The sequence below is a fragment of the Oncorhynchus mykiss genome, chromosome 7 (assembly GCF_013265735.2).
Source record: "Oncorhynchus mykiss isolate Arlee chromosome 7, USDA_OmykA_1.1, whole genome shotgun sequence".
Lineage (NCBI taxonomy): Eukaryota > Metazoa > Chordata > Actinopteri > Salmoniformes > Salmonidae > Oncorhynchus > Oncorhynchus mykiss.
Window position 1 is genome coordinate 50877054 of NC_048571.1, and position 27091 is coordinate 50904144.

Consider the following 27091-nt stretch of genomic DNA (forward strand, 5'->3'; position numbering starts at 1 on the left):
CAAGGTAGTGGCTAGAATACGCACTACACTGAGTATTAGCACGTACAAATCGTCTGTTCTCGGCTGCAACACTCACTACACTGTTACAAACTGCCTCTGGAAGCAATGTCAGCACAAGAACTGTTCGTTGGGAGCTTCATGAAATGGGTTTACATGGCTGAGCAGCCGCACACAAGCCTAGGATCACCATGCGCAATGCCAGGCATCGCCTGGAGTGGTCTAAAACTCGCCGACAAATCTGGGTTTGGTGGATGCCAGGAGAACGCTACCTGCCCGAATGCATAGGTGCCAACTGTAAAGTTTGGTGGATTAGGAATAATGGTCTGGGGCTTTTTTCTTCATGGTTCAAGCTAGGCCGCATAGCTCCAGTGAAGGGAAGTTTTAACGCTACAGCATACAATGACATTCTAGACGTTTCTGTGCTTCCAACCTTGTGGGCCCTTTCGTGTTTCAGCATCACTATGCACCCGTGCACAAAGCGAGTTCCATTTAAAAATGGTTTGTTAGGATTGGTGTGAAAGAACTTGACTGGCCTGTACAGAGCCCTGACCTCAACCCCATCGAACACCTTTGGGATGAATTGGAACACCGAGCCAGACCTAAATCGCCCAACATCAGACCCAACCCCACTAATACTCTTGTGGCTGAATGGAAGCAAGTCCCCGCAGCAATGTTCCAACATCTAGTGGAAAGCCTTCACGGAAGAGTGGAGGCTGTTATAGCAGCAAAAGGGGGACCAACTACATATTAATGCCCATGATTTTAGAATAAGATGTTCAACGAGCAGGTGTCCATATACCATGTAGTGTATGTATACTGTATGCCTTTGAGTTTGGTCCCAGATTGGCTTAACAAAACATGACGTCTATAGTATCTAATGATCTAATCTGCTGAGTCAGATAATCAAACAGATGTTCTCATCATTTAAAATACAAAAAATAAGTCATGATTTACAAAATTAATTAATAGAGGTTTGAACTTCATGCTGTATGTTAACCAACATACATTTTGTACAAGCTGGTTGGCTACCATCAAAAAGCTCCTGTGGTTAAGCAGCAATGTTTTTGTTTCTGAGTCCACCACAGGCATTTCCTATGAGGCTATTGTTTAAGGTGTGCACCTGCAAACCATGTAAACGGTTATAATGGTAATGCGTGTTGATCGTACCAAAGAAATTAGCTGTAACGTCCCATCTGCTAACATTTATCACTACGTACTCTGGGAGACCAGGAATCTAGTGTTGTGGTGCACTGGTTGCAGTGGTGACACACTGATCAAACCAAGGGAGTGTTTAAGCAGTGCTTAGTGGCATCTATGTTACACGTTCAACTATTCTAGCCCTGGTCGGTGTTGAGTCTATATATACATTGTGTGCAAAAGGCATGAGAAGGTAGGCAAATAATTACAATTATGCAGAATAACACTGGAGTGATAAATGATCAGATGGTTATGTACAGGTAGAGATATTGGTGTGCAAAAGAGCAGAAAAATAAATAAATAAAAACAGTATGGGGATGAGGTAGGTGAAAATGGGTGGGCTATTTACCAATAGACTATGTACAGCTGCAGCGATCGGTAAGCTGCTCAGACTTATCAAGCTATACAATCAAATCAAATAAAATGTTGTTCTTCACATGCTTTGTAAACTGCAGGTGTAGACTAACAGTAAAATGCTTTCTTACGGGCCTTTCCCAACAATGCAGAGAGAAAGAAAATAGAGAAATAACAGAACAGTAAAAATAAATACACAATGAGTAATGATAGCATGGCTATATACACAGGGTACCTGTACCAGTCGATGTGCAGGGTACGAGATAATTGAGGCAGATATGTACATATAACTAGGAATAAAGTGACTAGGAAACAGGATAGATAATAAACAGATGCAGCAGTGTATGTGATGAATCACAAAAGGTTTGTGGAAAAAGGGTCAGTGCAGATAGTCTGGTGTAGCTATTTGGTTAACTATTTAACTAAGTATGTATCAGTCTTATGGCTTGGGTGTAGAAGCTGTTCAGGGTCCTGTTGGTTCCAGACTTGGTGCATCGTACCGTGCAGTAGCAGAGAGAACAGTCTATGACTTAGGTGGCTGGAGTCTTTGAAAATGTTTAGGGCCTTCCTCTGACATCGTCTGCTATAGAGGTCCTGGTTGGCAGGGAGCTCAGCCACACTTATTTACTGGGCCATACGCACTGCCCTCAGTAGCGCCTTGCGGTCGGATGCCAAGCAGTTGCCATACAAAGTGGTGATGCAGCCAGTCAAGATACTCTCAATGGTGCAGTTGTAGAACTTTTTGAGGATCTGAGGGCCCATGTTTGGCTCCTCCTTACAGGCTTTTTTTCTGAGTCCACCACAGGCATTTCCTATGAGGCTATTGTTTAAGGTGTGCACCTGCAAACCATGTAAACGGTTATAATGGTCATGCGTGTTGATCGTACCAAAGAAATTAGCTGTAACGTCCCATCTGCTAACATTTATCACTATGCACTCTGGGAGACCAGGAATCTAGTGTTGTGGTGCACTGGTTGCAGTGGTGACACACTGATCAAACCAAGGGAGTGTTTAAGCAGTGCTTAGTGGCATCTATGTTACACGTTCAACTATTCTAGCCCTGGTCGGTGTTGTAACAAGGATATTTAGACTAGTTTTAATCTGAAGTACATGACTGCCTGGTGAAAACGTATTTCTTCATGTCCTAAACTGACAGAGCTGAGCTGACAGAGCCTTCCAAGTGAGTTGAGAGGAGACATTTAAAGGAATTCAATGACTTTCAATTCTAAATGTAATGATCCCAGCAAATCCTCATTTGTAAAGACACAGTGAATGAGGTGGATTCAGTAGAAGGCTAGACGTGGAGTAGAACCCTTAGATCTCAGTGTCTATACAAAGGAGGGCATGTAGGCTAATGTCAGGAGGAAGATGTATCCTAACAAAGCCATCAGTAAACAGTAAGCGATGCCTTTATAATGCCTTTAAACAACAAATGATTCAATGTCTCATGACTTATCAAGCTGTACTTCCTTCATGGTTTCCAGGTAAATAACATCTCCACCCCCGCCAGCAATCATTATTGAAGATGTTTAACTCAAGTCATTTCAGTGATAACACAATCACACTGTAGGCCTCCGTTAATTCTGTATGTATGTCACAGAAACGGGAGTGGCTTGTTCAAAAGGGCGTGCTCCAGTAATGCACCTTTCACTAATCCCGCCCCCCACATCAGCAGTCTGTGGTGTGTGCAGTGTAGCCCACCACAGTTGTCTCTCCGACCCTTCTCTCTGCAGTAAGCATGTTCGCCAGGGTATCTGCGAACCGCTCACGACCCAACGCACGTTACCGGTGAGAAACACCCCACGGAAGAGTCAAGGATAATCGATTTGGATGTGGCGCGCACTTGAGAGTTTGAATACGGTGGTAAGCCCGAGTGACCGGAGCACCGGCAGTGAAGGAGGAATACTATATTCGGGGTGGCGCTCTCTACTTAACGTGGACAATCATGCATATGCTGTTTTGGGGACTAGGGTTTTTGCTATTTCTCCCTGACTTTTTGAATATAGTGTCATCTACGGGGAGATCGCTATTGAGTTCAAGAAAAGGTAACGTATTTTGACTTGCCACAAAAAAAAATGACCCTGTGATGTGTTATGTTGTAGGCTAACCGGCAGACAGAGAATGAATGACTTTTTTCCGTATCAGCAAAGCACATGACTTGGAATGCTTTTATAATGGTCTTATGTTTCTTGAATGACTTCATTTCACAGAGGCAAACGTAATTAACGCAAATAACATTATTATTATTATTATTATTGTTATTATTATTATAAGACTATTATTAGTAATTAACATTGCTAATTCTATACACGTTATACCATGGGTTTCTTCTCCAGCTAAAATTTCCGAGCAGCTTGGCGCATATGAGATTGTAACTCCGGAGCGAGTGAATGAAGCCGGTGACAACTTTCCCACGAGCGTGCACTTCAAAAGGAAAAAGCGTAGTGTGGAGGATAGCCCAGACAACTCCTCTGACCAATGGGCCTTGCCATCAATCCATTACAAAATATCTGCGTTTGGACAGAACTATCACCTCAACCTGACACTCGAGTCAGGATTTATCGCTCCGCTATACACTGTGACAGTACTTGGAGCACCTATAGTTAACATAACGGATTTCACCCCGGAGGAGGAGACGGAGGAGGATACGGAGTATCAGCACTGCTTCTATAAAGGACATGTGAATGCTCAAACGGAGAACACCGCAGTCATCAGTCTCTGCTCTGGATTGGTGAGTCCAAGCACTTTGAGTAGCCCTCCCTTGATACAGTGTGATACAATGTTTATCTGCACTATGATAGGCGCACCTGTTATCTGACCCGATATGAAACTGTAATGCAAATAGTTTATACAGCTGTTGTAATACTATGACAACATGAGAACATAAGGGGAACCTTACCCTGGAGTGCTGTAATGGAATGGATTTAGACCTCTGCACAAAACGCGATTTTCCAGCCGTGTGCGTTTGTGTTCGATTTAAAAGTGGTTTTGACTGTTAGTGAGAGAATGCCATTTATGTTAACTCTTCTATCCCTGACCACTTCACATGTAAATGAGCTGCTCACATAAATAACTTTGAGCCTAGTAGTCCCATTCAACTTCAGCCATCATACTCTGCATGCAGTGTCATGCACGCTTCTCCGGTAACCAGTGACGTCCTACGTTACGCACATCAGTGCAGAGGGAGCGCCAGTGGTACTGACGTCATCACGATTGAGTCTCAGACAGGGACATAATCCCCATGCATGCATGAAGTTGCGTGGAGTTGAAATTCACTAGGGATACTTATATATTGTAATAATAACAGTTAAATTCCCAATGTGAATGCCATTGAGGTCACCACAAATTAAACAAATGGGTCTTGCCTGCACCATATGCCTAGTAGGCTTGGAGATCATTTGACATTAAAATAAAACAAGTTCATGTTGGTCTATTGGTGTGGTTCAGGCCAATAACATGCACTATTAGAACGTTACAATGATTCACGTATGTATAGGCTATTCATTCATATACATCTAAGGACTTTTACTTGCTCTGGACCTATTCACAGGGAAACAGTCGGAAGCAGGTATATGACCACTGATACATTATGAATTATATCCACTCAGGGGAGCCAGGCCCACCCAATCAGATTGAGAAAAAAAAACATTATTTTTTTAATGCTCTTTTATTTGTCAGTGTTCCAAACAGGACATTATTTGTCTTTTTACCTAAACATGCAAACACCATCAGATATACTGTAATTCTGTACTGTAATTCATAGCACGCATTGCACTGGGTTAGTCAGATTTCATTAAATATAACAGAACAGACTAACTGGAATTACATTCACTCTCACGGGATGGGTTGCCAGAAGAACTAACTGAAAGCCACAACCCCAATAAGCCACCAATATGACTGCATTGAGCCATATGCCACTGTGCTTCTATGGCTATACGCACCAACACGAGAGCTTGGGACTATAAGGTTCAATCTGCAAAAATATTATTCTGAGGTAATTGTCTTCAACCTTTTACTGCAGTGGGATAAATCAAGGTCACACAGAGTGATTATTGGTAGTCTTAAACAAATCTACTTTGAAACAAAAGTATACACCACACACACATGGTTATGGGCTTAACAAAATTAAGACACCTGTGCCATGTCAGGTATAGAGTTGACATTATTCCATTTTGAGTTTGCATCCCAATATTACACTTTATATACATCCCAGAAGACTGAAATATAACAAAACTGTTTGACATAGAAACACTGGATTTGTCATTTTCTTCATTTTGTTTTATTTTATTAATGATGAAATATTAATAACATTCCACCCATGAGGCAGAAGAGGGTGCTTTTGGTCAATGACTGCAGCAGTGGCCTACAGTTCCGAACCCTAATTGGTTTGATTGGTGTCAGCTATTTTTATTTTGCATTCATTTGAATTTAACATGAATTGGGGTATTTAGATTAATATATAGGAATAAAATTGAACTGAACAAGGCTACGTCAATAACTCAATATGCAGATATAACCTTATAGTCCCAAACTCTCGACATGTCACTGCCTATTTCATTTGTTCATTTAGCAAAAAAGACAGCTCATCATTCAGTGCCTTTATCACAGTCAACACTAGGCTTGGGCGATATTCCAATTTTCATCTTTTCATCCTGACCTGGTGCCATACCGGGATTTTCGGTAATACCGGTACTGCACACAAAGGGAGCTGTTTTCAAACCTCACTGAACCGTTGTAATCTGAAGGTTAGCAATGCTAACAAGTACATGTTGAATCCCATTGAAAACTCTAAATGCTAACGAGTGTATTGCTAACATTTTATACAGTCTCTGACCTAAACTATTTTCAGGAGAGACATCCCAGCTCATAAAGTTATACAAGTAACTCAAAAATGCTACTCACAGTTTTCAGCACAAAACAAATATTAGACAGCAAGGTCCATGAGGGGATTCCCTGCTGTTACCGGCCAATGAAGCTTGACTTTGGAAGAAGCTAACCACTTAGCCATATAGCTAACGAGCTGCTAAATTATCAAACCAAATGTACAACTGCAGAACATTTAGCACGTTTTAGGCAGTAACCCCACACATTGACTCGGTACCGGCACCCCCTGTATATAGCCTCGTTATTATTATTTTATCGTGTTACTTTTAATTTAAAAAATGGACTTTATTTTATTTCTTGAATATTTTCTTAACTCTATTTATTGAACTGCATTGTTGGTTAAGGCCTTGTAAGTAAGCAATTCACAGTAAGGTCTACCTACACCTGTTGTATTCAGCACATGTGACAAATAAAATTTGATTTGATTTGGAATAGTTTTAAGATGTCCAGCTGGCAAACATTTAGTTGTCTTCTTCTTTGGTGGGGTTTATTCATGGCAGTTGGCATCCAAAATGTTGCAATACCGCACCCAACTGGACTATAGTATAAATCCATTATACCTTGTGATCCAAAATGGAAAAAGGGGAAAATAAACAACCTTCCAACTAACCCTACACTCATTAAAAAACCCACTACCCCATTCTACTACTTTGACCCTATCTGTTCCTGAACAGTAAATAACCATTGCTATGAACGCTAAGAAGGCAACCTTACTGAAGCATATGTCACACCTTTCAGTATCCCTCAGCCTTAACCTTAATCCATCTTCCTCTACTTTTTTCACTGCCTTAGCATATGACACGTTCCACACTACTCTGACTCTTGCCACCTCAACCTGCCTTTCTCACACCAGTAACATGAGCACCTCTACAGTTGACAGACACAACTTTATCCAACATTTAGTTGTGAATTCCATACTTTACCTAGATCACCTGGCGCGTGCTGCACAACAGTGAGTGACTCACAAGGCTTCGGTTTCTTGTCGTTGTGTGCTTGTAAACAAACACCACGTGACTGGGTACTACCGGTAAACTTCAGAATGAAAAATGACGGGACAGGTGAAGTTAAGGGCGCAATCTTCTTTATCTCCTAGCATATTGCACAAGACTGCAGGTATTTATTTCAAAATGACCTACAAATATTCAAATAATAATAAAAAAAGACTTCAAAGAAATTGTTTTAATGTTATTGACGGTACTAAAAACAACATCCCATGGCTATTTCCAAATACCCCGGCATACGGTATATAACGTATACCGCCCAGGCCTAGTCAACACACCTCTATTTTAGCTTTAATTAGCTTAAATAAATGCTAAATGTGTAGAATAGCATGAGATGAGCTATTAAATAAATTTAGCACACAAAAAAATGATTGTTCTAAATAGTACCAGATAGGGGTTATTTGGCTTGTAACCATAGTGGAACCCTTTTTGGTGCCATATAGAACCTTTTGTTGAAGATTCAATAAAGAAGCATGCTCACAAGGTTCTAAATGGAACCATTATGGTGCCATTAAAAAAGGTTCTATATAGCACCAAAAAATGTTCCGCTATGGTTACAACACTGTTTGTGGCTATATAGAACCATTTTCTTCTGGTTCTTTATATAACCTTTATGGAGAATGGTTCTATAAAGAACCTTTCTGAATCTGAAGGTTCTTTGGAAATCCTTTTGAAGAACCATACTGGGTTTTTTATGCTGGTCAGCCATATTATACTGTTAAAATTCCATAGGTGTTTTTATTGTGCTAATTGACAAGTCGAATAAAGTGAGCCACCTCTGCTAGAGCTGGTGGTATCTGAGAAGAGAATTGAGAACCATTCATTGATTTAGTCAACTGTTCTCAATTGGCACAAGGCCACACTGTCACTGGCCATAGTCAATTATAACTTGTATTGGCATAACACAACACATTGGAAAAACTGGAATGACACTCTCACTCACAGTAGCACAAAATGTGGCTGCGCCCCCCCCTCCCAAAAAAAGAAAAACCTAACTCCCTGCACTTTGCCATGGGGCAAAGAGAGACCTGTGCAGTTCTATAGCTAGCCACATGCTATTCTACACATTTTGCCATGAGGCTGAGAATTTTCTGTTTTTCATTTCAATTCCACTTTGCATTTTAATATTAGAAGAGTCATCCTCCATAATACTACGAGCGGCTACCTCACCTAAATCAATAGTTGTCATTGTTGGTGTTGTCATTATAGCTGGTGTGCATTTGAGCACAATTGTGAATGTTCCCAATAGTCATTACATTTAGCATACAGCAGACCTACAGAATCTTTTCATCATACACAAACAATAAAATATATTTTCATGGTGAATTAGGCTTACTGTGGGCCACCCTATTGGTCTGTAACATTGCGCAGTGCAGCATTGTCCAATTCAATCTAGATTAGAAATAAGTGCTGTTTCCACATTGCCTAGCTTGGCACTTCACATGTCTGGTGTATCTTTGACCTCCACGTTAACTAGTAGCACTGCCTGTGCTTTATGAAATGTAACACGGCTTCCATCGAGTCTGCAAACGGTGCCAAGAAACCAACAATAAGACTCACATTGTTTTCTGATAGGCATCATCGGCTTCATTCTTCTCATTTCTCCTCTCTTTTCAGGGACCATTTTACTAATATGCATGCAAATACATGTATTTCACCACATAACCATGAAATGAATAGCTGTGAATCAAAGCCAGTGGGGGCTCTGACAAGGACCATTTCCACTCCTCTGTGGAGTGTGTCCATGCAGTACACTCCAATGTTACTGCACTTATTTCAAACCATTCTAATTCCTCCTTTTTTCTCCCCCTCAGCTTGGCACTTTCAGGTCACCGGAAGGGGAATATTTTGTGGAGCCCCTTCACAGTTACAATGGAGAACTCTATGAAGAAGAACACACCAAACCTCATATTGTGTACAGAAAGAAAGCCTCTGTGAATGAGGCAGCCGTGGAGGACACTGCTTGTGACACATCAGGTACATTGAAATTATAAGAGTAGAGGTGCAATGGACATGTTTTGGTCTGAGATGAGTGTTTCTGGTGTGTTATAGAGTTTGTCAGGAGGATTTTGGACACACAGACGCAAGCACACACACACACACACACACAGACAGAGAGAGAAAGAGATAAAGAGAGAGAGAGCTACAGCTACAGCTAGCTGAGTCAGTTCCATTGAGTCAACTGACAGACTTTCATCTGGTGTCTTCCTCTTGGTGCTCCTGCACTCTGATGGCTCTGAGAGGAGAGGAGATGAGAGAGAATGGGACTCCCTGTGCGAGCTGCTACGTGTGGAAGCAAATGTGTGTGTTGTAACGGTTTTGACTTGAGGTTATTTTTTATAGGGGTGCCAGGTAGGTTGTGCCTACCAGAGAAAACATTGGTTTCTCCTTTTAGTTTGGGAGGGAATGAGTCCCATCTGGTCCGTCAAGTCTACACCAATACAAAGGACTTATGTAAACGTCAGAAGGGAAATCAACTTTTCATAAACCCTTAAAACATTGAAAAGAACTTCAAAAACAACTATTATTTTGCGTGGGTTGTATTAGCAACATCAATGGATTACACACACATAATAATATAACACAATGAGTTCTGGTTCCTCCAGAAATGTCCTGTACCTCGGGCCTAAAAAGAGTCCAGCCCGGTAAAGGAGTTCAGTGAACTCAAGTGACTTTTGTCACGCAATGTTTGTCCGTTCATTCCGTGTAGCGTAAACCCAGTATTAAATCATACAATCAATATAACAATTTTACCACAGAACTTTAAAGCGTATCTGCTTTTACTAATTCCTCAACTACATAAATCATCACCGTATACATCATATCAAAACAAATGAAATACCGTATACAAAAAAGGTGGTAGTCAGTCGGTCAGTCAGACAATCCAATCCGCCAACAGATCTCCAGCGGAGAAAGGCCACGAAGAATAGAGAGGAGTAGTCCACGGACGCAAAGAGTGGATCCGATCCTGGGTAAACTCTCTCAGGCTACAAAACACACGTTTAACAGCAACAAAACAACCGGAATAGAGAAGCTTCGGGAACACATCCTCAGTCACGTCTCCATCACAAACGCCACTTTTGCGCAGCTGATGCTGGCTATTTAATTGGGAATTAAAGGGAAAGCATCCTATTGGAAGGAGAAGCACTGAGACGGCTCAAAATAATTCAGGGCCGTCACACACCCCCTCCCCTGGAAAAAGCCGACCATTGCCCTGGAAGGCACATCTTGTTCGGGGAAACCGAGAAAGGTCTCCTCATCACTTTCCTCTACAAAAATTCTCATGACTTTTTGGAGCTCACGCTCCTCAGCTGAGGGGTCACAGGCCTTAAGGTGTGAGAATTCTGGGTCTGGGAATCCGAGAAAAGTATCCTCACTTTCCTCTTCAAAGATATCCAAGATCTTGCGGCGCTCAATCGCCTCCAATTCCTCAGCCGAGGGGTAACAGGCCTTAAGGCGTGAGACATGGACAACGCGCATATCTTCACCTGTGTCCTCTTTCACCACTCGGTAGTTCAAAGGGCCCATCTGCTCCACAATCCTATATGGTCCTTGCCATTTAGGAGCGAGCTTGGCAGAGAAGAATTGTTCAGCTTTCGAGTAAGGATGAGAGCGAAGCCACACCCGATCACGAAGCTGAAACTGCATGTCTCGTCTGTTCTTATCATAATTTCTCTTCTGCTTGAGTCGAGCCTGGGTCATGTTCTTTGAGACAAGAGCTCTCAAGTCATGGAGATGGACTACCTGGTCATAGCAAGCAGCGTCTGGAGTAATCTGCTGGGGCTGTAGCACCATATCCAAGGGTCCTCGGAGGGGACGACTTAGGTTCAGCTCTGCAGGTGTGACTCCAGTGGACTCTTGCACAGCAGAATTCAGGGCAAATCGAAACTCGTGAAGGTGCTTGTCCCAGTGTTTGTGCTGGGTTCCCTACATAGGAAGCAATCATTGTCTTCAAGGTTCGATTTACTCTCTCAGTGAGATTGGTCTGTGGGTGATAGGCCGTGGTCAACTTCTGTCTCAGGTTCCATCTTTGGCAGGTCTCCTCAAAGAGATCAGAGACAAATTGGGAACCTCGATCAGACAGGATGTAATCAGGCACTCCCCAGCGAGTCAGGATCTCTTTCGTAAGGATGTTAGAGACGGTCCTTGCTGTGGCCTGACGCAGGGAAAAGAGTTCCACCCACTTTGAATAATAAACAAACACAAGCATGTACACATTCTGATTGGAGCTTCTAGGAAATGGACCCATCAAATCCACTCCTAGCATTTCCCAAGGTCGGGTAACCACCGTTTGCTGCAACTTGCCAGCAGGCTTTCTACCTTCTGGTTTGTACATTTGACAAACCTGACAGTTTCGGATGTGTGACTTCACATCCATGCTCAGATGTGGCCAGTACAGTAACGCTTGCAACCGCTTGTAGGTTTTGAACCTGCCCAAATGACCAGCTAATGGGTCTTCATGGAAATGTTGAAGCAGTTGTAGGCGTAGAGTTTCAGGTATGTACAATTGGTAGAGGGTTCTGTGAGGTAGTTGTACAACACGGTAGACTTTGTCTTCCATGATGGTCAGCTTTGTGGTAGGATTGACCATCTTTTCTCCATCTTCCAGGATAGTCTGGTACAAAGCCTGTACTTCTGGATCATCCTGTTGGGCTTTCCATATGGTCTCATCAGAGATGGGAAAGTCTGTTTTGGGCGAGTCTCAACTGCTTGACAGGACAGTAGCACATGTAAAATGAGGGCCACCGTTATCACAAGCAGGAGCCCTGGATAAGGCATCTGGAACAGTGTTGTATTTTCCTTTCCTGTATTCTACTGCAAAGGTGAACTCTTGCAACCGTAGAGCCCATCTTATGAGTCTGGTGCTTGGTTTGTTGGTCTTGAACACCCACACAAGGGAGGAATGGTCAGTGACCACAGTGAAGTGTCTTCCCTCCAGGTAGTACCTCCACTTTTCCAAAGCCCAGACAACTGCAAGGCACTCTTGCTCGGTTGTGGAGTAGTTCCGTTCTGCTCCATTCAATGTCCGACTGGCGAACGCTAGCACTTCTTCAGTGCCAAGTCCAGTCTGTTGGACTAGGACAGCACCAAGTCCAACATCACTTGCATCAGTGTAAACAACAAAAGGGGAATCAAAGTTGGGATGACCTAAAATGGGAGGTGTGACGAGGTGTCGTTTCAGGGTTTCAAAGGATGTCTGGCACTTTGCCGTCCATAGGAATTTCACTCCTTTTCGCTTCAACGCGTTGAGGGGTTCTGCCACCTGGTAGAAGTTCGACACAAACCGATGATACCATCCAGCCATCCCAAGGAACCGTTGAAGGGCCTTGAGTGTGGTTGGCACAGGAAAATCTTGTACCGCCTTGGTCTTTTCAGGATCCACATGAATGCCGTCGAAAGACACAATATGGCCAAGGAACTTCAGGGAAGTTTGGCAGAAGTTGCTCTTCTTCATATTCACGGTCAGACCAGCTTCTCTTAGCTTGTCCAACACTGCTTGAAGATCTTGAAAGTGTTGTTCTCTGTTCTAGGAGTAGATAATTATATCGTCCAGGTAAACGAAACAGATCTTCCCTTTGAGCTCACCTAACGCAATCTCCATCAGTCTTTGGAAAGTGGCAGGTGCATTCTTTAATCCAAAAGGCATCACCTTAAAGGAAAACAAGCCCTCAGCACAGACAAAAGCAGTCTTGTCCTTGCTTTCCTGGTCCATCTCAACTTGCCAATAACCACTATTGAGGTCAAGGGTGGTGAACACAACAGCGCCAGACAATGACTCCAGGATCTCGTGGATGGTAGGAAGAGGATAGGCATCAGTCTGGGAAACATTGTTGGTCTTCCTATAGTCCACACAAAATCTAAGACCACCAGTCCTTTTTGGGATGAGGACAACAGGAGCAGCCCAAGGAGAGGAGGAACGTTCTATTATATCTTGTGTTAACATATCATTAATGAGTCCCTTTTGGATGATTAGCTTCGCTGGGGACAAACGATATGGCTTTTGCTTGATCGGCATTTCCTGTGTAAGGAATATTTTGTGCTTCAGGAGCCCGGTGCGTCCTAGCCTTGAAGTACATACATCAGCATTATTCTGCAGCTGTTCCAACAGCCTTAACTCCTCTGGATGTTCCAGCTGAGCTCTTCTTACAGCCTGTAAAAGGAGATCGTCAGAAGGATTATCAAGGGTTAGTGGTAACGGAGCAACGGCAGAGAAGACTGCTGCAACATTTGAACCCCAATCATGGAACTTCGTAGCTTCTGATTGGAAGAAATGCTTCTTGCTCGGATTGTATGGAAACCAGTAGCAATTGTGTGCGATATCAATCTGGACACCACTGAAGTACATGAAATCAATTCCCAACACGACAGGAAAAGCAAGGTTCTTGGTTTGTAGGATAACCGAAGGAATCATATAGGAGCGGTTACACAGGCGGAACTCTACCTCACTCCATCCAAGTGGTCGTTTAGCCTCACCATCAGCCAGGTAGAGTGGACCTTCTGTCCACGGCTTCAAGTTGTATTGCGGACCTTTAACCTCCTTCCACAGTTTCTCATTGAGCAGTGTGTAGGATGACCCGGTGTCCAGGATGGCTCTTCCTGTCCATGGGCCTATGGACAGGGGTAACACCAGTTGGTGCGGTATGAACTGAAAGGAAGGGGATGTCGATGGGGGGGCGTAGGCAGTGACTCTTGGGATTTCAGCTCTGGTTAAAGCACCCAGAGAAGGATGGTCATTCCTGCGAAGAGAGTTAGGTGTGTTGGCCTGTTGTGATTTGTGGTTTCTGGAAGGGTTTTCTTGATACGGTCTTGGACATGTAGCTGAAGAATGTCCCTTTTGGTTACATCTCCAACAGAACATGAGAGGGGTCTTGGCTGGAGACTCTAGCTGTTGTTGATGGTCTGTCTTGGGTAACTGTTTGGGTATCTGTTTCTTTCTTTGGTCATATTGCTGTTGGCATTCTCTGTCCTTCTCAAACTGCTGTCCCAAGCGAACCAGTCCATCGACAGTGGTGACTCGTTCTCGGAGTTGACTGGCTAGTAGTGGGTTGATGTTCTTCAAAATCAATTTAATGACCTCTTCCTCCTCAATGCCAGGTTTCCACCTTCTGCACAGGGAGTGGTAACCGTATGCAAAGTCACGGATACTCTCTTTCTCTCTTTGTACTCGATTCCTGACTCTGTCTGCCAACTCATCTGTGTAGTCCTCAGACAGAAATGCAGAGGAAAACTTGGCCTCAAAGTCAGCCCAGGAGGTAGTGGTGAGACGTGCCACATCCCACCAGTCTCGAGCTGTCCCATGCAACACATTCCTCAATGTGGCAAGGAGTTCTTCGTCAGCCAGGGGATTGAGGGCAAGAAAGTCACGACATCTTTCTAGGTACATTAGCGGATCAGGACTGTCATCTTTTTTCCCAAAGGTGGGAAATTGCAATTTAATGGGCATCGCCCCCACATGACGTCTACTCAATTCACCATGAACAAACGAGCTAGGAGGGATTGAGGAAGTAGAGGGGAAGGGCGTTATCGGACAATGAAAATGAACACCAGGATGCATGGTGGATTGCATCCTGCAAGGGGTGGCTGTAGCATGGCCTTGTCTTGGCTCTTCAGAGGTGCCAGCTTGGCCCTCAGTGGTCTGAACAGAAGTGGACACCAGAGAAACTCTGTGTAAGGAGTTGTGCCTAATGGCGGCCATGTCCACAGACACGTCATCCAACATTTTAACACAATTAGAGAGCTCTGTTTGCAAGTGGTCTACAGTGTTAACCATGGGAGAAAAAACAGAATTAACGTCCTTGAGGACCTCAGTGTGATGATGTTGCAGGCGCCATTGGAGAGTGGCCGTGAGTTGGTTTCGTTGGTAGTCAAACTGCCTGTCCATGGCACCAGTAATTTCCCGTCTTCCACTCTCACTGAGCTCTGTCAGTGTGTGGGTGAGAGTGCTCAGTGAGTTTCTGAATTCCATGGCACTCTGTTGTTGCTCTTCCCTCAGACATTTGAATTTATCGTGGATAAGAGTTTGGAGATGTTGTTGAGTCCGACGAATATCAAGGATGTCGCCTTGAAGTTGTAAAACTACAACCTCTGGAGATAAACCAGACAATGGAGGAAGGTTGGGTGTCAGATGGAGGGCTGGCTCAGTACTTTCACACAGATCCATGTCAATAAGTGAGTAACTGGTTAGACCTCCTGTGGCCTGTGGTCCAGACCGAGCATTCAGATTCCCAGGGCTCTGGCCCAAATCAACTCCATTATCTCCATTCCCATTATGATTTGTGTTGTCAGCTTGATGGTCAGAATGGCCCTGTGTATTCCCATTGACAGGTATGAAATGGATGAGCACATTATCTTGGGGTGAATCCATTGTTTTAATTCCACACAAAATATTTGCTTTGGTTAGTTCTCAATGTTGAGCTGTCCCATCTGGGGTGCCATTTTTTATGTAACGGTTTTGACTTGAGGTTGTTTTTTATAGGGGTGCCAGGTAGGTTGTGCCTACCAGAGAAAACATTGGTTTCTCCTTTTAGTTTGGGAGGGAATGAGTCCCATCTGGGGTGCCATTTTTTATGTAACGGTTTTGACTTGAGGTTATTTTTTATAGGGGTGCCAGGTAGGTTGTGCCTACCAGAGAAAACATTGGTTTCTCCTTTTAGTTTGGGAGGGAATGAGTCCCATCTGGTCCGTCAAGTCTACACCAATACAAAGGACTTATGTAAACGTCAGAAGGGAAATCAACTTTTCATAAACCCTTAAAACATTGAAAAGAACTTCAAAAACAACTATTATTTTGCGTGGGTTGTATTAGCAACATCAATGGATTACACACACATAATAATATAACACAATGAGTTCTGGTTCCTCCAGAAATGTCCTGTACCTCGGGCCTAAAAAGAGTCCAGCCCGGTAAAGGAGTTCAGTGAACTCAAGTGACTTTTGTCACGCAATGTTTGTCCGTTCATTCCGTGTAGCGTAAACCCAGTATTAAATCATACAATCAATATAACAATTTTACCACAGAACTTTAAAGCGTATCTGCTCTTACTAATTCCTCAACTACATAAATCATCACCGTATACATCATATCAAAACAAATGAAATACCGTATACAAAAAAGGTGGTAGTCAGTCGGTCAGTCAGACAATCCAATCCGCCAACAGATCTCCAGCGGAGAAAGGCCACGAAGAATAGAGAGGAGTAGTCCACGGACGCAAAGAGTGGATCCGATCCTGGGTAAACTCTCTCAGGCTACAAAACACACGTTTAACAGCAACAAAACAACCGGAATAGAGAAGCTTCGGGAACACATCCTCAGTCACGTCTCCATCACAAACGCCACTTTTGCGCAGCTGATGCTGGCTATTTAATTGGGAATTAAAGGGAAAGCATCCTATTGGAAGGAGAAGCACTGAGACGGCTCAAAATAATTCAGGGCCGTCACAGTGTGTTTGTGTGTGTGTGTGTGTGTGTTTGTGTGTGTGTGTGTGTGTTTGTGTGTGTCTCAGTCTCCCTGATAACCCCCCCCCCCCCCCCCCCCCCCCCCCTCGTTACCCGGCCTTTAACGAGTTCCAACAGACATTAGCAAGGACGGATAATCGTTGTCTGTCATATACAGTATTATATCCTAAAACTTCAGTATATGATTTGCAATAGGACATTTTACTATTACAGGCATAACCACACTACTGTGATGTCATATTTAGACTTTGATGTAAAGCAGTAGCATAATTTGGCTCATAAAAACACAGTAAGAACTATTTCAAAGTTGTAAATTTTTGTTGTAAGGCAGATACAGTATAACAGATTATGAGTGGTTCTACAGTGACTGACATATCTGATAGACAGCGTATCTGTATGGATTCACTCATGTGATCCCACCATCAGTCAGTCAAACAAATTGTGGCACAGCAACCTCAATGAACAACTGATTGCAGAGAGTTGTATCCAGATGGAATGCCCACTACAATGCATTATAGGCAAAAGGTCAGAGGTTATTCATGTTTCCATAAGAAAAGGACAGGATATGGATGCATCTCACCTCTAATTTCCCAAGCAAGTTCTACTGTAACTAGATGCTTTTTCAGCTCAGGCACAGGGAAATAATTTTGGAAGTTCTTCCTAGTATCGCCAAATCTCAGTTTATTGCCACAAGTTCCTGTTGACTCTGGCACTTCCTGTGGTCCTTTGGTAAGAAAACACGATGGGCCCAGTACCATGAAGACACAGTGTATATTGTATTGTATGAAAGTGATGCCAACTTCAAACATTTAACTATTCATTACTATGAAAATAAAGCTGAATGATATTGATTTGAGTAAAACGCAAGACATGTCACTGCACATAGCTGTTTTTCACATCTGAGAAGGGTCTTTGTGGTAGGGTGTGTGTGTGTGTGTGTGTGTCTGTGTGTGTGGTGTGTACAGCAAAGGATTTGAAATTGAAATGGCAGGGACGTGTGTGATTGTGGTGATTAGGAGCTGAGGAAGAGTGTTTGGGTTCCTGAGAGAGGAAAGTGGTGTTTGATATCTCCTCGGTCCTGAGAACCCTCTGAGTGTGTGTTTGCTTGTGTGTGTTACATTTCAGATTGTATGACCTGTACATTGAATATTAAGTCTAAGAAATACATTGGAGTATGTTTTTTAACCAGTGGGGATGAATATAAGACCGTGTGTTGGCTTTTACAAAGGCCCTTTGTAGCTCTGGATTTTCAATAAAGGAATATGTTTACTTCTGATAAGAATCATGGTGAACAGAAACAGTTCAACCTTTGTGCTGGAGACAGAGGCCTTTTTCTATGACTGGTGTCGCATTGCAATTGGTGTAGATTTAGTGATCTTTCTTCTAAGGAAACAAGAGTGAAGAGGTACTGGTGCTACTCCATTGAGTTTGGTTGTCATCTCAAGATTAAAATCCGACTCAGAAGTCACCCGTCCAACCCCTGAAAAACGAAAGGTCAGTGTAGTCTGGCATCCAGTCTATGACACCAGTCTATGACACCAGTCTATGATGTTGGGGCTTCGCGCCATCTTTGGTGTGTGGCAGAGTGCCAGGCTTACCTAAAGTGAACCCCACCCACCCCCTCATCTCTTCACTCCTTCTCTCTCCAGGCCCTTGGACCTCAACTCGTTCATTTTGACTCATTCCTTCAGCAATAATATTTAAAGAAGAGCAGCAGCATCTTTACTTTGGAAGCATTCTCTAGTAGTAAAAACAGGCTTTCAAGGAAGCGAGTGAGAGTTGATTGTATGATCAATTCAATAGCCTGTGATCCCAGCTTGCAGTATAAGCTTGTGGTTCATATTGTGTGTATTATATTCATTGGACCATCTCTTTTCCAGGACATAAACACAGACACAAGAGGAACAGCGACAAGGTGAAGAGACGTCCGCTGTCCAGCAGTAGCAGCAGCATGCTGGACGACCTGGACGACCTGGACGGCCTGTCTGCAGGCCTGACTGCCGATCCCTTCTCCAGAACAGAGAGAGAGAGCGGCAGACGGCCGGCTAATGACAGCAGCGGCGACTCAGGACCTCACAGGAGATCAAAGCGCTTCCTCTCCTATCCCCGCTTTGTAGAGGTCATGGTGGTGGCAGACAGCAAGATGGTGGAACATCACGGGAGCAACCTTCAGCACTACATACTCACATTAATGTCTATCGTAAGTTCTGCTCCGTTAACCGACCGCAAGCGAGCCAGCCAGCTTCTTTGATTGTAGGGGAGGCCAGGATCTTATTTTCTGTCCCGGGACATTGGCAGGGAGGCAGAGGGCTCAGAGGGAAAGGGCAGCCCGGGGAAGGAGTAAACAAAATGTTCAAATGGTCAGGAGAGGGGCAGCATGAGGTGGATCTGTCTGAGAGCTTTGATGAATGTGTAAAAATAATCTCAGGTATGTTGCATAGATGGCATCCTCCTGTCCACTTCAAATAAATGCTTCTTCAGGTGTTTGTGGCTCAGCACCTATGGGGTAGCTAAACTAGCCTTTATTGTGATCCTGGCCGTCTGCATTCTCTACAAGATCTGACTGCAGCCATAATCAACCTCTCAAATAGGACTATGAGTCCAGGTTTTTCTTCCCTTAAAACTGCATGTTGATTTATAATATCTGAACCACTGATTGAGTAGACTCCTAAGGGGTTTATGTATTCCGGAGACTGAAATGTATTGATAAAAAAACAGTGTCTATAATCTTTCCCTTCAGGTGTCTTCCATCTACAAGGATCCCAGCATCGGAAATCTGATTAACGTTGTGATTGTGAAGTTAGTCATAATCAACAATGAGCTGGTGAGATCACATCTCTAAAACACTGCAGTCATTCAGTTCCAGCAGCACATTACAGGACTGTAAACATCTCCCTCTTACTCTCTGCTGTAGGATGGCCCAACCATTTCCTTCAATGCACAGACCACTTTAAAGAACTTCTGTATCTGGCAACAGAGGCAAAATCACCAAGATGAGAATCATCACTCCCACCACGACACAGCCATTCTCATCACCAGGTACACTGTCACTCCCACCACGACACAGCCATTCTCATCACCAGGTACGCTGTCACTCCCACCACGACACAGCCATTCTCAGCACCATCTCTTGGTGTAACGGCTAAAGTGTTGTGTTGACAGTCGCTGGGCCTCGTTTCGAGCCCTGGTTGGGGGCAACCCCCTGAATTCTCTGCAATGTGTTGCCTTTTGTTTATACAAACGAGTACACTAGTTGACATAGGGCATCTCTGGTGTCACAGTTCTGGGGCATGAAACCAGTGACATGACTTCCGTCTGTGTGTTCTTCACAGGCAAGACATCTGCCGAGCGCGGGACAAGTGTGACACATTAGGTAAGAGGAGCTCTAAGGACACATGCAATAGACTGTGCAACATAACGTTTGATTGAGGACAGTTTCATAACCATATTGATGTACCTGATGCCAGATAACGATTCTGCTTTTGATAGTGCTGATGACAATATAATGATGATGATGATAATGGTGATACTCTTGGTTTGCAGGGCTTGCAGAGCTCGGCACCGTGTGTGATCCATACAGAAGCTGCAGTATTAGTGAGGACAATGGGCTCAGCACTGCGTTCACTATCGCCCATGAACTGGGCCATGTGTGAGTACGGCATGCTGTTTAGTCTTTGATTGATTTCATGTCATTACAACTCTAAAGCTGTATTAGTGTGTCATGCTTATGTGGCCCTGGTTTTCCTCTTAAAATGTCTCCAAGCTTCAAGATCTAAGTCTGCATGTGCAACGTCCCAAGTCAGCATGCACCTGCCTGCCTTCATCCAGCGTGGCAATACAACCCCAGGCCACTACATTGGAGACTGTTACAGACTTGAACAACCCTTGTGTCTTAGTCAAATAATATTTTCTTTGCCACACACACAAAAGGTGGGATTGTTGAATTCCATTCTTATTAGCACCAAGCGGCTTCAGGTCTGCTTAGCGACAAAGCTTGGTGGAATACAGTACCTACCTGTCATACTGTACCGTAGAGAGGTACCATACGGTACAGTACAGTACCATAGGAGAGAGGTACCATACTATATAATACCTATCCCCTGTGAGCCTACTCTACCAGACACTGGCCCCTGCACAGACCTGCTACTAATGTCAACCCCAACCAGCCCAGTCATTTAACCCTGTGTGTTACCAGTCTGCTGCTTAAAGAATGATGCTTTATTTACCACAGTCAAACAAATCTCCCAAAACCGGTCCTTTCGTGCTTAGTTGAACAATCAGTCTAACATGTAGGTTTATTGATGATGGGTTAGACCTGTGTGTTGTGGTGAATATATGTTCTCACTTGTGGTTTGGCCTCCTGACAGATTCAACATGCCCCATGATGACAGCAACAAGTGCAAAGAGGAGGGGGTTAAAATACAGCAGCATGTGATGGCGCCCACACTCAACTACTACACTAACCCCTGGATGTGGTCCAAGTGTAGCAGGAAATACATCACAGAGTTCCTTGAGTATGTAACGGCCATTGTTTTCTATTTTAGACGTGCATGTCATTATGGAGAAGTGTTATTGTCGTTAACGTCAGTAGCACCACACCGCAGTATGGGTTAAATGACCAGTCAGCTATTCAATCAAAACTGGTATCTGGATATTTCTGGGTTAAAGGGAAACAACATGACTTCTGTGTTGTTAGTGTATATTTGGAACGTTAATTACTTCCGTATATAGTTTTTGATTGAATAGAGTTCCAGCTCTTGTTTTCATATCAATCGCCTTGTAGTTGGTGCAGTAGGGGTTCTGTTATTTACAGGGTACTACCTCGCCATCTGTACTGAGTGTGTTTTCTGTCTGTTTGTGTCTTTGTTTTTTCCCCTTTTTTCTTGAAGTCATTTTATTTGTATTTCTTAATAGCACAGGGTATGGAGAGTGCTTACTTGATGAGCCCATTTCTAGGCCATACAGTCTGTCGCAGCAGCTGCCTGGACGGATATACAATGTCAATAAACAATGTGAATTGATATTTGGGCCGGGGACACAGGTGTGCCCTTATATGGTAAGAGAATGGACCACACAGATTTCAAATGACAGTTCACTGTCTCGTCCTACATTATTATAGTCTATGGTTCTAGACATTCTATACCAGAGTCACCTTATTCTGTCAGTTGGCTATCTCTCAGCTAGGTCTTCTGTACAGCATGTGTTAAAGCAGTTGTTTACACACTACTCCTCCTGTGAGTGAATGTGCCCTGCAAACCGCTGGGCTTGATGTTGTCAGGGCTTAGCTCCAGGCTTTGTTTAAAGGGCACACGCCTTGTAAGACATGGAAGAGTATATAGCACTGTATGTGTGTTTGTGGATGAGGCTCAGGCAAGGGAATGGTAACTGTGTGTGTTTGTGGATGAGGCTCAGGCAAGGGAATGGTAACTGTGTGTGATTGTGGATGGGGCTTAGGCAAGGGAATGGTAACTGTGTGTGTGTGTGTGTGTGTGTGTGTGCATGTTTTTTATAGGTCCAGTGCCGCAGACTGTGGTGCACCAGCCCAGAGGGGGCCCAGAGGGGCTGCAGGACCCAACACATGCCTTGGGCTGACGGGACCGAGTGCTCTCCAGGAAAGGCAAGTATCAGAGAGACGTACCGCAAGATGAAAGGATCTGATAGGGAGAGGGAAGGAAATGGACAGATGGGGATAAATAGAAAGGGTGAGATGAAGAGAAAGAGAGTGAGACGAGCACCAGATTCTTATGTAGTGTGTACACAGAGAGAGAGGCTAAAATAGTTTCATGCACATCTGTGCATGAACACACAAACACATTCACATACAACCAAGCTAGCTTTATCACTATGCTGGAGCATGCTGGAACATTTAATGTTATGAACTGTCAAAATACACCCCATAAATAACCACAAAGGAAACTTAGATATGAACCTTCTTTGTTCCGGCTGCTATTTAAATGACTCACAACTATAAAATGTATTTTTTCAAAAGCCCAAATGACAAAAGAAAACAACAAGATCACAGAAATCTGCCAAGAAATCAATTCACCAATGAAGACTGGATATAAACTCGTGAGCCAGAGTGGGACGTACGTGGCAGTTGCTCCAAATTCCTCCATTTGTTTAAACATGGATTTGTTTGCTTCAGAGACTGTATTATTATTAGGCAATAATAGGCTTATGGTGGAGCTGTGAATGTAGGCTTGTGGAGATTTCCCTCTCCATTACTGCTTTAGTGTAGCTTCTAATTAGGCCCTGTACCAAACCCTTCACTTCCTGCCTGTCTGTCTGACATAAAAGGGCTGCGGGGCGGCCGGGCCGGGTTGCTGAGGTCCCATAGCACACATGTTCAGAGCCTGCTCTGGTTACACATTGTATTCCTGCACACAAACCAACCTCATGCCAAGACTATGGCTATGCCATGCTCAGCACCGAGGTTGCCGCTGTTTAGAATGCAGTCGTTGTCACCAAGGGAAATGGATTGTCCGCTATAAACTGAAACATATCTTCCCCTTTGTGTTCACTTCCTCTCAGACCGGCACATTTGTAATGGGTGTCTTTTTGGGTTCCGTCTTTTTCCAGTCGTCTTGTCATTTTTCCCAGATTAACGTCAAAGGAGGTTGTGAAGTGCTTTCAGGATAATGTGTTGCCAGTGTGCAGACTAAGGTTTCCTACTATCATGCTCTTCCTCTCTCTCTCTCTCTCTCTCTCTCTCACCCTCCCTCTCTCTCTCTCTCACTCTGTCTCTTTCTTTCTCTCCACAGCACTGTAAACATGGCCAGTGCATTCCCAAGGAGCACGACGCCACCCCCGTGGACGGGGCATGGGGAGGCTGGTCTCCGTTTGGCTCTTGCTCGAGGACGTGTGGCGGGGGCATCAAGATTGCCGTGCGCGAGTGCAACCAACCTGTGTAAGCACAGTCTTTGTAGTCATGCACATCTACTGAACTGTGTCTCCCTATGAGCTGCAGTGGTCAATGTACCATAACATCAAGCCTCCTTAAATGAATTCTTTCCAGAGCAATTCTAAAGTACAGTCACAGCAGATTTGATGCTGTATCTATCTACCACCTTCCTCCAGGCCCAAGAACGGGGGGAAGTACTGTGTGGGGCGCAGGATGAAGTTCCGCTCGTGTAACTCAGAGCCCTGCTCCAAGCAGAAGAAGGACTTCAGAGAGGAGCAATGTGCTGCCTTTGATGGCCGGCACTTCAACATCAACGGTCTACCTCCTAACGTGCGCTGGGTACCCAAGTACAGCGGAAGTAAGAACATCTCTCTCTTTACGCCTTCTTGGTTTTGCATCTTACTAACACAGATAAAAATTAACTGGACTCTTAGGCCTTTAGAATGGGTGTCGTTGTAAGCTAACTAAAATTTCCTGTAGATGTGCACAAAGCATTCGGAGTGCTCGGTGAATCGATGCGATATAGCATGAGGAGTTATGTGAACTTGTTGGAACATCCAAATGGTTGAATTTTCATTAGCCACTTTGAGTTTGAGTTTATTTGTATTTTCCAGGGACAGTGCACATTAATAAACGTTTCAGTAAAAGTGCCGGTTTTAGCCAGCCGGCTAATTTTCAACCGCAGTCCCTGGGCAGGTTATTAGAAACAATTACAATATAGACAATCATTGAGCAGTGAGCACACGCAGAGCAACATAGGATAAGCAAGACGTAGCATACAGACAGAGCAACATAGGACAAGCAAGACGTAGCATACAGACAGAGCAACATAGAACAAAAAGCAGCAAGACAAAATTCATTAAAGCAACAAAGTGTTTCTACACCTCACAAGCTACAGACAACATGGAAAGTGGCAATACACAGCTAGGGATTTTGTTCACAAATCTGATTGATATTTAGCCATGTATTCTTACATTTTGTGAAAGTGTGATAGGTGGTGCAGTTATGTGTGTCTGATGGCAGTGTATTCCAGACATGGGAAGCTCTCACAGAGAAAGCGGATTTACTAAAGGTGCTTTTCCTTAAGGGAACTATACAGTCACCTCTCATGGCAGACCTTGTGGATCTGCTGCCATATGTTTGGGTTTTCTGTTTAACAAAAATACTGAGTGGAGGGGGAGCCAGGTCATTTAGGATCTTGAATACAAGACATGCGTCGGTGTATTGCACAAGATTTTCCCAACTCACGAGCTCATGCTTTCTGAGGATGTAACAGTGATGATGGCTACTAGGCTTCCTATCAAGCACTTTGAGAGCCTGTTTGTAGACAGACTGAATAGGTTTTAATGTTGTACAGCAAGCTTGGGCCCAACTAGTCAAGCAGTATGTTAAGTGGGGGGAGTATCATAGATTTGAAGTACAGTTTTGCTACCTCTGTAGTCAAACAATTTTGTATAAATCGGAAATTAGCTAGGTTGAATTTGGTTATCTGAATGACCTTTTTCACATGCTTTTTAAAAGAGAGGTTGGAATGATGCCAGGGTACTTAAAATCAGATACCACCTGGAGCTTCTCCCCTGACACATAGACATCTGGTTCAGTAGCATCTGTTGCCCTCTTTGTGAAGAACATGCAGACAGTTTTTTTTCACATTGAGATGCAAACACGAGTCACTGAGCCACTTTGTAACCTGGACCATTACAGTAGTGAGTTATTTTGCAGCTTGTTGTTTGCTCTTTGCATGCACATATATCACTGTATCATCTGCAAACATTTGAACTTCAGACCCAGTACAGACAGAAGGCAGATCATTAATGTACAGGCTGAACAGGAGGGGCCCCAGTATTGACCCCTGGGGCACGCCCACATCATAGCTAAGAGTGGGCGACAGCTCATTGCTCACTCTGACACACTAAGTTCTGCCTTCAAGGTATGATTTCATCCATCTCAAGGCACCGGGGGAAAAGTTGAACTTGGACAATTTTGTGATGAGAATCTCATGGTTAACAGTATCAAAAGCCTTCCTTAGGTCCAGAAACACAGCCCCAACAACGCCCCCTTTGTCCATCTTGGACTTCACATTTTCCAGAAGAAAGCAGTTGGCTGTTTCTGTGGAGTGTTTCGCTCTGAAGCCAAACTGCATGGAGTGTAATGTGAAGGGGCTGTTGTTGAGGTGGGCAATCAGTTGTTCTGCTACACACTTTTCAACAACCTTTGACATCACAGGTAGTATACTAATGGGCCTGTAGTTACTCACGTCAGCAGGGTCGCCCAATTTAAAGATGGCCGTAATGATGGCCGACTTCCATACCCTTGGAAACACCCCGAGACCAATAGATGTGTTGGTGACCTTAGTAATGGGGCCAATGAGTGACTCCTTGTAGTTTTTAAGAAAGGTAGAGTCCGGCCCAAACACATATTTTGCTTTAGAGTTCTTTACTGAGCTAATCACCTTGTTCACCTTTGACTCAGAAACCTCCCTTATGATGAAGACAGGTTGAGCGTCATTCACTCGCACTGATCCCAAGATACCAGTGGAGGGGTTCTGTGTCAGCACCCTGACAGTCAATAAAGTAGGAATTGAAGGCTATTGCTATTTCGACTGCATCCTGTGTTAGATTGTTATTCACCATGAGTTCTAGTATTTTTGCAGTGTTACTATGGTCTTTCCCTGTAAACTTTTTTAGATTCTCCCAGATCAGTTTAGAATTTCCCTTTGCTTCACCAATTATGTTAATAAAAAAGTTTGCCTTGGCCTGTCTGATTTCTTTCATCACCTTATTTCTCAACATGGTAAACCTACATCTGTCATGCTCCAATTTGGATCTTAGGGATGTTTTTAGAGCATAATCTCGTTGTTGCATCAATTTCCAGATTACTCCATTTAGCCATGGAAGAGTGCTCTTTTGGCCAGGTTTGGATTTGATTTTCTTTAGGGAACCATTTATTGTTGTCTTTAATGAGGTCAGTGGACTGTTTTCACCATTCCCTCTTCCTCTTCTGTCCTGTAGTTCAGATGAAGGATCGCTGTAAGCTGTTCTGCAGGGTGGCTGGCAGCACGGCCTACTACCAGCTCAGGGACCGGGTCATCGACGGCACGCCATGTGGCCCCGACACCAACGACATCTGTGTGCAGGGCCTGTGCAGGGTGAGACTGACACACAGCCTTTAACGACCTCAGCCTGACAGTTAACCTAAAATGCCATTCGTAACAGTCATAAGAGCTGTTATAACAGCTGTCATGATGCCATTATTTTAAAATGAGGAGAATATTATTCACGGAGGAGGTGTGGTTCTT

The 27091-nt window shown here is 43.8% G+C and overlaps 1 protein-coding gene across 1 annotated transcript in view; it reads left to right on the forward strand.

Moving 5' to 3' along the window:
* The first annotated feature begins 3244 nt into the window (after positions 1-3244).
* LOC110527969 (A disintegrin and metalloproteinase with thrombospondin motifs 9) overlaps positions 3245-27091 on the forward strand; it is a 77379-nt gene continuing 53532 nt past the window's right edge. The window contains exons 1-14 of the mRNA XM_021609619.2: positions 3245-3596; positions 3888-4282; positions 9251-9413; positions 18773-19092; positions 19633-19716; positions 19807-19931; positions 20225-20265; positions 20436-20541; positions 21260-21406; positions 21807-21948; positions 22405-22509; positions 23654-23799; positions 23970-24151; positions 26805-26941. Coding sequence (XP_021465294.2) covers positions 3497-3596; positions 3888-4282; positions 9251-9413; positions 18773-19092; positions 19633-19716; positions 19807-19931; positions 20225-20265; positions 20436-20541; positions 21260-21406; positions 21807-21948; positions 22405-22509; positions 23654-23799; positions 23970-24151; positions 26805-26941 — 2193 coding nt within the window. The 5' untranslated portion in view covers positions 3245-3496. The remainder of the gene's footprint in view (positions 3597-3887; positions 4283-9250; positions 9414-18772; positions 19093-19632; positions 19717-19806; positions 19932-20224; positions 20266-20435; positions 20542-21259; positions 21407-21806; positions 21949-22404; positions 22510-23653; positions 23800-23969; positions 24152-26804; positions 26942-27091) is intronic.